Genomic DNA, 14,780 nt, shown 5'->3' with positions numbered 1-14,780 from the left:
TAAATATTTAAATAATTTGATAATTTCTTAGCTTGATATTTGTTGTAAAAAAGGCATGAACAATTTGATCATTTTAACTTGACAACTGTTTAAAACAGATTTAAACAAGTTGGTAATTTTTTTAGTTTGATAATTGTTTTTAAAAGATTTAAACAATTAGGTAATTTTTAATTTGATGATTGTTTTTTTAAAGATTTAAACAATTTGACAAGTTTAATAAAGATTTAAACAGCTGCCATAGCGGTTATGTCTTATACTACATTCCATTTCATTCAATCCATAGCTGTCTGCGTTAGTTCTTTGAGAACAAGACTGTTCATTAAAATAAATCACAATTCAGCTGCTTTAGTGATATTTCCTATCATTTCTGTACTCCCTGCACATAATACATAATGCTAGCTTAAGAAATGAAAAGTTGAACACAAAGGTCAACTAATCTAAACTCTAATTTTACAGATGTTGAAAACTGAGATCCAGAGAGAGGTTAATTGACGTACCCAAAATCACACAGATAATGACAAAGGCAGAATTTAAATGACCTTGGTACAATTTGAATGACCTTGGATAAGCAAGCCACCTTTCTTGCCTGAGCCTCAGTTTCCCCATCGGTAAAATGGGTGGGCTGGATTTATGGGGCTCTAAAGCCCCTTTCTTACTCTAGTCCGTGATCCTGTCATCTCAACATACACAACGACTGACTGACACCAGAAGAGGATCAGACTTGGATTAAACCATAGCAGCTGCTTTGTCCTTCTGGTTCTACCTTATTCCCCAACACATCAGTTCATATATGTCTTCTCCCGACTCTCTGAACTCCTCGTGTTCTTTGTATTCCATCCTATTTGTCTATCTCTGTCAGTTCAGCCATTCCCCCAAGAATGGACACACACTAGATCTCCAATTTGTGGCTGTAAAGGACTGAAACTCTTGAGTTGATGCACTGAGGTCGGACAACTGAGCACTTAAGGCTAATACCCGATTGGACAATACTCTATAAGCATATGCTTGGAAAATGGCCCTTCCCACTATTCTGTGCTGGCTCAATGATTGGTGTATATAGAAAATTGTAGGAGGGACTAGGGGGTGGAGTAAGACTCGCCAGGGTCACTTCTGGGCGAGAGCCAAAGAGGAGAGGTCGTGGAGATCCTGTGTCCATCCAATTCACTTCTCCCCCTAAAGATCAAGAATAAAGACCAAGGACTTTTGCTTATCCTGACTCTAGCTCATTCTAAGGTATCCAGGGAGCTAGCGCGGTTGTCACAGTGGCTACCAGAGAGTTAGCCAACATTTTTGGCCATAGGAACCCAACCTTCCAGGCTGGTCTTCCACCCTCTGTGTGTCTTCTGGGCTGGTGATACCCGGAGTCCTCACCACACTCTTTCTCACAGCTCCATCTCTACTCCTGGTACCACAGCTATGTAGACTTCCCTTTGCCACCTCATTTTCAATCAATCGATAAGAATTTATTCATCTATTTCTTCACAAAATCCACCATGGGAAGCAGTATATGTGACCGAGACAGCTCTGAAGTCAGGAAGAATCCTCCCTAAGTGATCCTGAGCAATCCTCTTCACCTTTCAGGCTTCTGGGCCATTTTCTAAGACTGATAGCAATAATGCTAACCTGTCTTGGGAATTTCCTCATCTATATACTCATGAAATCATGGTTCCAGTCCCCATCATAAAACCCTGGGGATGGAAAGATAAAGATGAAATTCTCCCTCCTCTCAGAGTTCTTGGATTCTATCCATTTTTTCCTGTCTTTGTCACTGTTGTTCAGACACATCCAACTCTTGAGTCTTTTTGGCAGAGATACTGGAATACTTGCCATTTCTTTCTCCAATTTTTTTTACAAATAAGGAAACTGAGGCAAATAGGATGAAGTGACTCGGTCAGGGTCACACAGCTAGTAAGTTCCTGAGGCTGGATTTGAATTCACAAAGATCAGTCTTAACAACCATGTCCGATGCTCTAGCCTTTATCTGTCTAGTTCCTAGCTAAACTAAGACCTGCTTTTCTTTCAAGCTGCCCCCCCCATCTTTCTATCTTCTGAACTAATAAAGTACTTTATCTCCCCCTGCATTCTCCATTGCACTCACAGGTACACTCAATGTGTAGACAAGAGGAACTGAGTTCAATGGCTGGTATTATTAGCTGTGTGACCCTGACCAAGTCACTTTACCCTATTTCCTCAACTGTAAAATGGGGTTATAATAATAGCACCTACCTACCTTTTAAGGCTAAAATAAGATGACATTGGTAAAGTGCTTTGCATATGTTAAAGCAATATATAAATAAATAATAAAGCAGTAAATAAATATAAATAAAAACAATTATTAGTTATTATTCTCTCCCGTATAGTCCTATGGGCTCCAAGAGGGCAAGGACCAGTGTCCCCCATATCAATGAAGTCCTTACAGTGCCCATCACCAAGGCCTGCATGTAGGTTGTCAGGATAAATGCCCAATAAATGAGTGAACCACTGAGTCTCTTCATGGGAACCCCGGGTTCTTCCCATTGTTCTTACTCATCCATCTACATTTCAGATGCTTGTGCAGGGGGGAAGGGAAAGAGGTCAAAATCCATTGACATTGAACTCTAGGAGAACGAAGAAGGAGGAAGCCCTGAGACCTTCCCCTCCGAGGTTCCGGGGCTGCCCACCTGCTGACCATATTCTAGCCATATCTTCCTCCCCTGCCCCCAGTGTATTTTGTATTTAGTTTTGATTCTCAGCCAATGGTCAACCCAGAATCACAGAGCCTGAGATCTTGAACCAAAAAGGACTTTAGAGTAAAGTAAAGAATATTTATTCAACATCATAGTGTTATTAATGGGCTACCCCAGACTCTCTCACTCCAAGCCCCCAACTCTTTCCATTTCACTTGATGAAGTCTTTGGTCTCCCAGAAAGAGCCCAAGATGTCAAGAAGAAACTCTGGGTTTCAAGCTGTTTCTACCCCTGTCTAGCTTTTTTATATCATTTCTGACTCTCCCTGACCCTATTTGAAGTTTCCTTGGCAAAGATTCTGAATCACTTTGCCATTTCTCCAGTTCATTTTACAGGTGTGGGGAAACTGAGGCAAACAGGTTCAATGTCTTGCTTGGGATCACACGGCTAGTAAGTGTCTAAAGTCAGATTTAATCTCAGATCCTCTCGACTCCAGGGTCATCACTCTATCCATTGCTGATTGGTATTAAACATATAAAGTAAAAACCAAAATGATAGGTCTAGAGCTGGGAGGGACTTTGAAGGTCTTCTAGTCCCATCTCTTCATTTTACAAGTGAGAAAACTGAGGACCAGAGTGTCTCAGTGATGCCCTCGTGAGTCAGAATTATAACAAAGTCAGAATCTAACCCTTGGTCCCTCTGTGACTCAGTTTCCTATCCATGATGCTACCTGTCCTACCTTCTTTCCAAGCAAATTGTGAGGAAAAGTGGCTGTTCTTCCATCCTGGCCCTGGGATCCCAGCCCTCGCAGCTGTAACATAATCTCTCGAAATCACCCAGGAAAGGTTTTTGTGAGAGCAGCAGATCAAAATGTACCGCCTGGCAGGGGAGGGCAGGGGCTGTGCTAAGCCTGCCCATCTCACATGACTGCTTTCCATCTCTGAAAAGACCTCACTGAAGTGAGAGAGAGAGAGAGAGAGAGAGAGAAAGAGAGAGAGAGAGAGAGAGAAACTGCCAAAAAGCTATGCACACTTGCCAGCATGTGCAGCCTCCGAGATTCCACTAGCTTCCCCCGTGCCCGGCCGGCACTCATGGCCCAGAGAGACATGGGGATCAGGGTGCCCCCTGAGGCAACAGGGTTCTACCGAGCCATGCTGGTCAAATCAGGTAAGAGTAAGCTTGGCATGGGGGGGTCAGCTGCCCGGCTTCCTTGGCTGGGCAAAGGATGTGTTTGCCTGCTTCCACCTGGGCACCTCTCCTGGCATTTTCCTGGGCGTCTGCAAGGTGCTGGAGAGCTCTATGACAGGATCCCAGCTGCCCTGTAGATGAGATTTCTTAAAATGACTGATTTTAAAAGATTGCTGACTATACTTTTTCTACAAATGTGGGTATTATGATTATCCAGGGGAGATTTCTTTGGTTTGTTTCCTTTTTTTTTAACAAGTCCCAGAGTCCCGGTAAGGAAGTCCTAGTTTTAACAGGGGAATGGCTTGCCTTTTGGAAAGGGGGGAAGACAAAGAATGGTCCCTGTGTCTCTTACATTTCTATGATTGTATTTTGAGTGCGATGTTTTCCGTAGCCTCATAATCCTGCCGGCTCCACCTTCCTTAACTCAAAAGAGATTTCATGAGAAATCAGCCAGGATGCCCTGGGCCAAGGTCAGAGAGGCAGACCCAGCCTGGTAACCAAGCGAGGCGCCCTGAGCTCCCAACTGGGGCCCTGCCAGCCGTGGGCAACGGAGCCCGAGTCTAGCCGGGGCTTTTGTGTGTCTGCTCCTGGAGCCTTGGGAAACATCAAAGCAAGCAAAATTGCAGGGATTCAGTCTGATTCAGCGGCTCCTGGAGTCAATCATCCCGGGACATGCTGGGAATGGCTAAAAATGAACTCTGAAGCCTGCTCGGGACAAGAAAGGGCCCAAAGCAGCCTTTCGGGGTTATTAATCACTTAGCTTGGACTGATTGAGTGTCCATTATCTGTAGAGCTCTGGGCTGGCATCGGGAGATGAAAAGAAAAAAAATCATGGAATGTTCAGAGTTTTTCCTTCCTCCCCATATGTCTTCATTTGGCAACTGAAATTCTTCAAAGTGAAGGGACTTATCCAGGATCACACAGCTAGTTAGGGGAAAAGTTGGAAGCCCCTAATTGGTGTCCTTTAAAAGCTAATCCAAATGCCACTTTCTCCATAAAGCCTTCCTTGATCCACATACACACACACTCTTACTTTCTCTCTCTCTCTCTCTCTCTCTCTCTCTCTCTCTCTCTCTCTCTCTCTGTCTCTCTCTCTGTCTCTCTCTGTCTCTCTCTGTCTCTCTCTGTCTCTCTGTCTCTCTCTCTGTCTGTCTGTCTCTGTCTCTCTGTCTCTCTCTCTGTCTGTCTCTCTCTCTCTCTTCTTTCTCTCTCTCTCTCTCTCTCTCTCTCTCTCTCACACACACACACACACACACACCCCTTATCTAGCAGTGGAATCAATTGCTTAAGGAGATAGTGGGTCCCCCCCCCCATTATTGAGGTGTGAAAGCTTTATGTGAAGAGAATTCTTGTTCAGATCTGGCTTGGGGTAAGTTCCCTCCCAATGATGGGGCCCTTTCGTTTTCTGTTATTCTTTAATCAGGTATATCTTTCTAAAGTTGTAGTCTAGACATAAATCCACTCCCCCAAGCCTCAATCCTATAGACAAAGGGCCTCCTCTCGTTCCTCTTGCTTATTATCCATAATTTGTGCCCTTGTGGATGGCCCTCTGTGGCCCCCGTGCTCCTGCTGACTTTTTTCTTGCATTTTTGGCTCCCGAGAATTAGGAGGCCTCTCTGCTACTATGATTGGAACTACACTCAGTGATCCTGAGCTTGGCAATAGGTGAAGGTTGCTTTCTCCTTTCACTCTCCCCCCTTTCCAGTTCTAAGTCCCTTTCTTTTAATAGCATTGCCAGTCTCTGAGCAGATATATTTTTCTAGACTTTATTATGTTATGATTATGGTCAAAAGTGTGTTATTCCCACATTTTAACTCTAGTCAAAATAGAAATATATTTTTTCAGATAAAACTCTTCTTAAGCAACTGTTCACTCCACACATGTGTCTTTCTCTTCCAAAAGCTCTTGTTTTAACTGACAAACATGATGAAAAAGCCCCTTGGGCCCTTAAAAGCCTCCACTTTCTTGCCCAAGACTTCCTGGTGCCCGTCATGCTTGCTAACTTTCTTGCGGTAGTATAATGCATCCCCACTAAATCACTGGAAGTGGGGAATGAGTTTGCCAGTTCGCATCCTGGCCTGGTGTGTGCCTGGCTGCAGCAGAAGCTCCTGGAAGGAGGAGACTCTTTCATTTCTGTCTCCATCTCCTCAGAGCCTAAGATGGCACTTAGCACATAGTAGGTACACCGAAAATCTTGCTGATTGACCACAGTTTGACAAACTTTGGTTTCCTTTCGTTCCCTCAGCAGAGAATCGCCTACCACTCATCTTCCCCTGACCCTTACTGAGTAACCTCTCATCTCACAGCCTCCTTCAAGATGGCTCATCTCTGCCCTCTGCAGGGAGAGTCCCTTAGTTAGCCCCTCCTTCCACCTTCCAGCCCCTGTCATACATTAGAGTAACTGGACCCTCTGTAGTTTCTTCTTCTTTTATTTTTTGTTTGTTTTTACTTTGAAATCCCTCCATTTAAAAAAAAAAGGTTTTTTATCTCTTAGCAGGAAAGCGATTCCTTCTTTCTTTCATCTTTTATTATAAGAGAGAGACCAGCCTGAACTCTGTACGTTCAGATTCATTCCCTTGCTGTAGCAAAAGGACTAAACGCACCCCCCCTCTACAGGCTGACGCACCCTCCCCTTTTCTTCCTGTCTTCTGAGCATCAGAAGAAGGATGCTGTCGAGAGAGGGTCTCTTCCTGCTACAGGATGGATGAGGTGACTTCTGAAAGCCCTCAGAGATGTGGGGATAAACAGTGTGTGAGTCTGAGGATGCTGGCTTCGGTTGGAAGCCCGGTCACTTTGGGAAGGTAGCCCTGAGAGGATGCTGGGACCAGGCTTGGTCATTGTGGCCAGAGATGGGGGGATGGAGCATTGGCTGTACAGTCGTACCTATAGATATATTGGTTAATTTGTAATTGTTCTGACCTCTCATCAATGTAAAGCTAGGAATTGACCATCATCCCCAGAAATAACTGTCAGAACTTTAGATGGGCATTAGCTTTGAAAAAAGATCTGGGGGTGGGACAGCTAGGTGGTGGCGCAGTGGAGAGAGCACCAGCCCTAAAGTCAGGAGGACCTGAGTTCAAATCTGACCTCAGACACTTAAGACTTCCTGGCTGTATGACCCTGGGCAAGTCACTTAACCCCAATTGCCTCATGGGGAAAAAAAGACCTGGGGGTCTCAATGGACTATAAACTCAATCTGAGCTTATAGTGGGTTAGATTGCTCTGAGGGACCGAAGGGTCTAGAACTGGGTAGGGGGAAATCATCCTCTTGTTCTCTACTCTGATGACATCAGTTCTGGAGATTTGAGGAAGAATTGTAGCAAGCTGGAGACTATCCAAGGAGAGCCACCAGATCAGCAAATGCCACTGAGATCATGACAAATGGAGATTAGGTGTAAGGGGGTTTGGGGACAGGAGGAGAAGAGATATAAAGGGTCATATGAACCACTACATTCAAGCATCTGAAGGGCCTTCATGTGCAGTGGAATTAGACTGTTTCTGATTGGCCCCAGAGGACAGGAAAAAAGGAAACAAGCATTTATTAAGCTCCTACTGTATTCCAGTCCTGTGCTAAGTGCTTCATAAATATTATCTCATTTGAGACTCCCAACAACCATGAGAGGTAAGAACTCTTATTATCCCCATTCGACAGATGGGGATCTTAGATGTAGAATTTAGACAAGAGGGGTTAAGTGACTTGCACAGAGTCACACAACTACCAAATATTGAGCTCAGATTTGAAATGAATTTTTCCTGACTCCAAGCCCAGCACTCTACTTGTCCCTGAGCCAGAAAAGGGTGTAATGGATAAAAGTTGGAAAAAATGAAATTTCAGCCTGATGCAAAACAAAAAAAATATTTCAACATAGAGAGTTTTACGGAAAAATAAAATGGGCAGTGTCGTTATTGGAGTTCTTCCTTCTGCTGTGGAGGGATTTCTGTCCAAGGGTGGATTGCTCTACATGGCCCACAAGGTCTCCTCCAGTTCTGAGATGCTGTGATTCTCATCCTCTGCGTCCCGTACAAATACCCTAATAATTGTCACACAGCCGACTCTGGCAGCCCCTCCCAGCTTTTCCTGACCAGCCGCAGCCTTTCATGATCACCCTGCCTTCGATTAGTATGGGAAAAGTCTTGTTAGCTCTTAACACATTGGCGTCTGCAGTCTGGAGAGCTATCTCCTCCTCTGGGCTTCCTCTGACAGGAATGAAAGCAACAGCACCTCCCAGGTCCCATCTGGGTCCAGATTCCTTTTGTGACCTCAGCAAGTCAAGCAATCTTCACTGCCTCAGTTTCCTCCTCTGTAAAATGAGGTGATTGAGAAATTTATGTAATAATTGCTTTCCGTTTTAAAGATCCCTGTTATTCAAGATTCTATGACACTCCCTATCTCCATGCATCTTTAATCTCTCTTTGAATGACTTTATTATTCATCTTATTTCTCTTAAAATAAAAGCAACAAGCAAATTTTAAAAAAACAATCCTATTCAAACCTTTCTATGCCTTTCTCCCACCTCCTTCCCAAAAGCCACCGCCTCATCTCTTTCACTAGTGACTTTTTGAAAGAGTAATCTCCATCTCATTACACCATCCGCCTTCCATCTCTAAAAACTTCTCTAAAAGGTCCCCAGTGGGCAAATGACCAATCAAGTGGCCTCTTCTTCCCTTCCTCACTCTATTGGCAACATTTAGAGTGTTGGCAGCTCACTCCTTGCTACTTTTCTCCCCTTGAGTTCTAGAGAACAGCATCTTGCTGGGTCTGTCTCTGCCATTGATCCATCTCTGAGCTTTTCACATCTTTCTTCCTGCTGACCCCTTAAACCAGGCTGGTTCTGGGCATCTCTCCTCCATTGACCTTTCTCCACGCTCTTCTTTATGACCGTTTCTCCTCCCACAGTTCCAACTATTGTTCCATGAGAAACCTCTAAATTCGCATCTCTAATCTCAACCTTTATCCCAGGTTACAGACCCACAGGATTTGTTTACATGTGTATTATTCATTAATTTATTAAATAAGATCGATCACATCATAGTCGTTTCCAGATATATTCCTCTGCCACCGCCACCCCTCAACCTGGAAACGAAGCCCTCCCTTACAGCAAAAAAAAACAATGAGACGGTGATCACACCCGACCATGTCCATGGCATGCTGCCCTTATGTTTCTGTGCCTCTCTGCAAAAAAGGAAGGAGATATGTTAGGTTCTTCAACTGTCTTCTGGTCCAAAATTGTTACATCATTTCCTTTCAATATTCTTTTCACATCAGTCAGAGAGTTCCTCTAGCTTCCCTTATTTTGTTTCAGTCCATGCAAGTCTTCCAAGGTTTTTCTCTGAATTCCTCATGGTCATCATTTCTTACTTCATAATAATATATATCATTACATCCCTATAACGCAGGTCAGAGGGACCTGCATTGCTTTCAATTCTTTGCTGCCACAAGGAATGCTATTTTATCCCATTTTTTTTAGTACAAATTCAAATTTTCACTTCTGACTTGGACATCTTGTAGGTGCATGTTGGGTATGGTGATCACTGAACTAAAAAGAATCACCGGTCACTTTCCTCACGTGATTCCTCTGGAATAGCCAGACCACTTCCCAGATCTATCAAGAGCCTGTTTCCCACAGTCCTTCCAACACCGATTCTTCTCATCTTTGCTAATCTGCTTCCAAAATTGTCCGTTTGCTCTTCTCTTATCACCAGTAGCATGAGGTGTGGTCTCCTTTGGTATCTAATGGTTTGTCATTCTTCTTTTGAAAGTGATTTATTTAACTCCTTTGACAGCAAGGAATGCTGTTGTCCAGACCCACATTTCCAATGCCCATAAGACATCTTGAACGGCCGCCAAATTCATCATGACTAGAACCAAACAAAAGCCTCTCTTGCCCACTGGGTACCATCCTTTTCTCTGTGTTATGACAGAGCCTTCCCCTCTTTGGTGAATCTTGAGATCTTAGTATGCTTTTTGACTTTTCCTTGCCCCTCATTTCCCTACTTGTTTCTTTCAGCTGCTTAGTCTTTTTTATCCCCAATCCATGGACCCCATGTTATTCCCATAGTTCCCATCACCCTGATCCAGGTATTCAACTATTTTTTGCCTGGACTATTCAAAATTCTCTGGGCTTCTTACCTTTCCCCTACTCCTGTCTCTCAAACCATTGTCGGGTTGATTTTACTAGTTAATAGATCTGATTATGTCACTGCACTGCCCAGACTGGAGCAGCTAGGTGGCACAGTGGATAGAGCACCAGGCCTGGAGTCATGTTCATCTTTGAGAGTTCAAGAATGGATTCTTACTAGCTGTGTGACCCTAGGCAAGTCACTTCACCCTATTTGCCTCAGTTTCCTCATCTGTAAGCTGAGCTGGAGAAGGAAATGACAAACTATTCCAGCATCTTTGCCAAGAAAACACCAAATGAGGTTGAGGCGAGTTGGACAAAAACTGAACAATGACACTTGGGTTCAAATCTTGACTCTGCCATTTACTCCCTGTGTGACCTTGGGGAAAAGCATATAACCACTGGGCTATCTGATTTGATGACCTTTTCTCCCCCTAGATTTAAGATCCTATGACTTTTTTTCCCCCAACTAAAGGAAAACTCTAAAGCCCTCTGCAATCTAATCCATACTATCTTTACAGATTCATCTCAAGGCCCTCCCCGATGATTGCCGGGCAATCCTTCATTTGGGTTGGGGAATAAACCCGATTCAGGAAAACATCCTCTTTTTTCTTACTCCTGTGTCTTGTCTGTGCAATCTCCACAAATAAATTCAGCTCCACTTCAACCTGTTTTAAATCCCCCCACACTTTCAAGAAGGAGTTCCAGCTTCTTCAGCTATATTTTTTCATTATAAAATTGGGGAGAAGAACCCAATCATCTCCAAAGTCCTTAAGAAGCAGCCTATAATAAGGCCAGTAGGCTTCTTGGAATCATTAAGACTCGGGTTCAAATGCTTCCTCATATACTTAATTAATGGACCAATTGTATAAGCTTTCTAAGAGTCAGTTTCCTCACCAAATAAAAAGAGCATCTCAGATTTGGTGATCTCTAAGATTCCTTGGGATCCTATGATCCTCCCAGCTAATCAATCTAGATCACAGAACATATGTCAATCAATCTATCAATCAGCTCCAATGTCACCCCTTTTTGTGGAGCTTTCTCTTCTTACCCTCTAACTCAGAAACCATCTTCCCTCCCCAGAACACCTTTCAAGTAATCAGTCCGTGAGCACTTATTAGGCACCTGCTTTGTTCCAGCCACCACACTAGGCACTTAGTAGACACATATAAGTGAAATAATTTTAGGCCAAAGGAGGCTATAGGAGAAACAATCCACACTTAAATAGATATATTTCAAGTAAATATAAGCTAATTGGATAAAGGACACTGGCACTTGGCAGATCAGAAGAAGCCTCCTGTAGGAAGTGGCCCCAGAGCTGAGCCCTGAAGGGAAATGAGGATTCTCAGAGGCAGAATTCTAGGTGAGGGGTTCAGGTTAGTCATTGCAAGGCTTGGAGGCTTGATGTGGGAGGAGCAGAAAGGTCAGTCTGCATGGACCATGGAGCTTGGGAAGGGAAGTAACAAGTAACAAGGCTGGAAAGGTAAATAGTCAGTACTATGCGCTGTACAAATTGGCTGGTACCCCTTAAAGCCCTGTGCAGTTAGCAGCAGCAGGCACCCACGCCCTGGGAGGGTAGTAGTACTCATATTTACTTACTCCAGACTCTTTTCCCGATTGTCATCCGATCTCTCGGGCAGTACTTTGCCCATAGTCGGCATTAGACAGAGGGCCGGTTGGATAGCTGGTAGGAAAAGGCCCCACAGGGCACCGAGGAGCTTTCCCCGGGGCTTGGCAGATCAGGTGGCACTCCTGAGCTTTCTGAAAGGTCAGAGAAGGGGCAGCCATGGCCTGGAATCCTGGGAATTTGCCTGCTTTGGCCAGGATGGAGTTTGGTGCCTTCTGAGGTTTCCACCCATTCATTCTCCTTTCACGGCCCTCTTCTCAGAACCCCGATCCATTTTCCATCTTTTTTATCTTCCTGTCACCCCAGAAGAACAAACTTAAGACAGAACAAAAATGTCTGAAAGAGAAAACCAAAGGAGAGCCGTACTTGGGATAAAGGACCCAACCAACCATCCCTAATGGCAACTGAGAGGAAGATGATTTTCAGAAGAATATTCATTCTTCTCTCTCTGACACACACGCTTTTCGAAAACAAGCCTCTTGCCTTTCCCAGATCTCCAGCAGACAATTTTTTATGGCCTAAGCTTGTTAATAAAGGCTTAAGTTCCTTTTCTTTGCAGCCTCGCCCCCTCCCCATACTGTATTCCATGACAAGTTATTATTATCCCAACACACTCCCACCCCTTCCATTCTTTCAGCCAAGAGCAGTTGCAGAGACTCCCGGTTGTTTTTGTTTGTGGCGATGGTTTTGCAGAAATGTCTTTGAAAGCCTAAAAGAAGGCTTTTGAAATTTTAGAGTATGAGACCTAGGGAGGAAGCTTGAGTTGTCATGGAGACTTGGCTGATGTCTATGTGTTGGAGATCGACTACTTACAAGCTCGTGGCAGCTCCTTGGAAGTGGGTACAAGAAAGAAACATGAGAAAAACCTTAGAGTTATGGATAGTTTAGTGCTCCAGAGGACCCGACATTATGGACCCTGACGACCCTTGCTTCAAGGCTCATGGATCTGTCAACTGGACCGGAACTGGCCCCTAACCTATGGGCGGCCAGAACCAAACAAAGCAGGCTAGAAGCAGGAGAGACAGAGCAAACAGAAGTTTAATTTCAAAGTGAGGAAGATGGCTTGCAAGCTAGGACACATGGACCTAATGGAAGGGACCCGAGGTAGTGTGGTGAGATCCAAGTACTTATATCTCTGGTTATATGTGGTCCTGACAATGAAGAGTAGCAACAAGAGTGAGACACGTTTAATTTATAGCAGGGCTTCATGACCAGAACATGAGTCCTGCAGGTGCTTGTCCAAGCTCAGAGACCACCTGATGCCCGCGCGCAATAGTTCTGTGATTTTGGTGTGGCTGAGCTCAGAGGGTGAGTACAAAGGATTGTTGTTTTACCAAGTTCAAGGCACAGCTTGCTGGACGGTAACTCTGAGAAAGAGAATATATCCCAATATCTTGACTGATTCCAACATGGTACTCCCCCTGTGCTCCCATCTGGAATGGGATACTCCCCCCTGGAGGCCCCAGCTTTAATAAACTAAGGCTCAAGCAGGAGGAGAACATCCAAATAAGGGTCATAGATCAAGGTGGGGAAGGGACCTCTGTAGTCACATAGTCCAAAATCACACCTTACATTTGAGAAAACTGAGGTCCCAAATGGTTTAAGAGTCTTGTTCAAGGTCACATAGAAAAGGAAACAGAAATGGCTCCACTCGGACCCTATCCCATTACCGAACGACCCAAAGTTTTGGCCCACTCATTTCTGACCCGGGCTCCTTTGCCCTTCATCAGACAACGTAGTGGCCCGTCACTCCCGGGACTCACCATACTGGTGCCCGACTCATCAAGGACATCCAGTCTGCTTTAGCTCAGAGCTCCAGAACTCCTGAACCCGAACCAACCTCAGATTGGAAATGTTTAAGAAATTAAAATGTAATACAATATAAATAAGGCCAATTTGTGATATTCTAAACCAAGGAAGCCTCTGTTTCTATTTGAGTGTGACACCATTGGACTAAATGAACACCCAGGTTGCCTTCTTATTTGGGGGAGATGATCTCTCAGAACTAAAATCTGCTCCCCATAGATACCCTTAGCTCCTTCCTCCAAAGGCCTCTTTGAATCTGACTGCTGATTGTCACCAAACAGAAGTGGCCAGTTGTGGGGCAGGAAAGGGAGCAACCTTACATGGAGGTGATAATGGAAGGGAAGCTAAGCTGACTGACTTTGACCTTTTCTCTGATACCATCTGTATGGCTGTGGGCAAGACACTAACCCCTTTTGCCTCAGGATTTCTGATTATAAAATGGGGGAGTTGTATCAAATGATCGTAAAGAGACTTTCAAGCTCTAATTCCACCTTTCTTTGATTCGGATTTGTAGCAATAATGCTGCACTCCAGCAGCAGCATCCAGCATATCAACTGATTACACATTCCCAGTACTAAGGGAAGGACAGAACGTAGGACAATCTAGAAGAACAATTTATGATTTGCTGAATGATTTTTATCATTTAATTTTTATTTAAATTAAGTGAAGAGACATCATCCTAGCCCTTAACCAGAGCTTCCTTGATCCTGTTGTCTGATCTTAAAATTACTTCCATTCAAATGACCTCAGTTTCTCCATTTGCAAAATGGAGAGCTGTAGCTGATTCTTCCTCTTTTTTAACTCATGGACTACTATGATAACAAGGTGCCTTGGTACGGGAAAGGAGGGAGGGAGAAAGGATGACTAGATGTTCAAGCAGATGTTATCTGATTATTTAACATTGCACAATTGTGTGGCTAATTTTTAACTCCTCCCCAGTACATATGTTCCCAAATTAAGTGTGCAAGGGTTCTAATGGTGTTTTTCTCTGTTATGATGCTAAGCTAAGCTATGTACAAAATCCAGTCATCTGTATGATTTTTCCCATACCCAAGTGGTGGTCAAACTCAGTGGGAAGTAACTCCTTGCAATAGTACATTAACTATACAAACAGAAGACAGAAATCTCCATGTTTCCCTGTTTTATGATATTTTCTGTCATTTCTATCTCTGCTGTGGGACATAGGGATTAACTCTGATGAATAGCTCTGGGACAGGTAGAAAATTCCAAAAACTTCCTTTCCTTTTCATTTATTCATCTTTCATTGCTCTTTTTTCATTCCTACTTTCTTTCATTTCCTCCTTCCATCCCTCTTCTTTCATTTTGTTTGGTCATTTCTTTCCTTCCTTTCTTTCATTCTTCCTTTCTCTTTAC

The 14,780-nt window shown here is 43.9% G+C and overlaps 1 protein-coding gene across 3 annotated transcripts in view; it reads left to right on the top strand.

The window, feature by feature from the left end:
- Nucleotides 1-14,780, top strand: part of FAM107A (family with sequence similarity 107 member A) — a 114,443-nt gene that overhangs the window by 81,715 nt on the left and 17,948 nt on the right. The window contains exon 1 of one of the 3 annotated variants that reach the window (XM_012544076.3): nt 3,633-3,833. The exons of the other annotated variants lie outside the window; for them this stretch is intronic. Within the exon in view, the coding sequence (XP_012399530.1) occupies nt 3,707-3,833 (127 nt within the window). The 5' untranslated portion in view covers nt 3,633-3,706. Of the gene's footprint in view, nt 1-3,632; nt 3,834-14,780 lie in introns of those variants that run through there. 3 annotated transcript variants of the gene reach the window in all.

This window comes from Sarcophilus harrisii, chromosome 1 (genome assembly GCF_902635505.1).
Source record: "Sarcophilus harrisii chromosome 1, mSarHar1.11, whole genome shotgun sequence".
NCBI lineage: Eukaryota > Metazoa > Chordata > Mammalia > Dasyuromorphia > Dasyuridae > Sarcophilus > Sarcophilus harrisii.
Note: the sequence above shows the minus strand (reverse complement) of the source record. Positions and strands in the feature narration are given on the sequence as shown.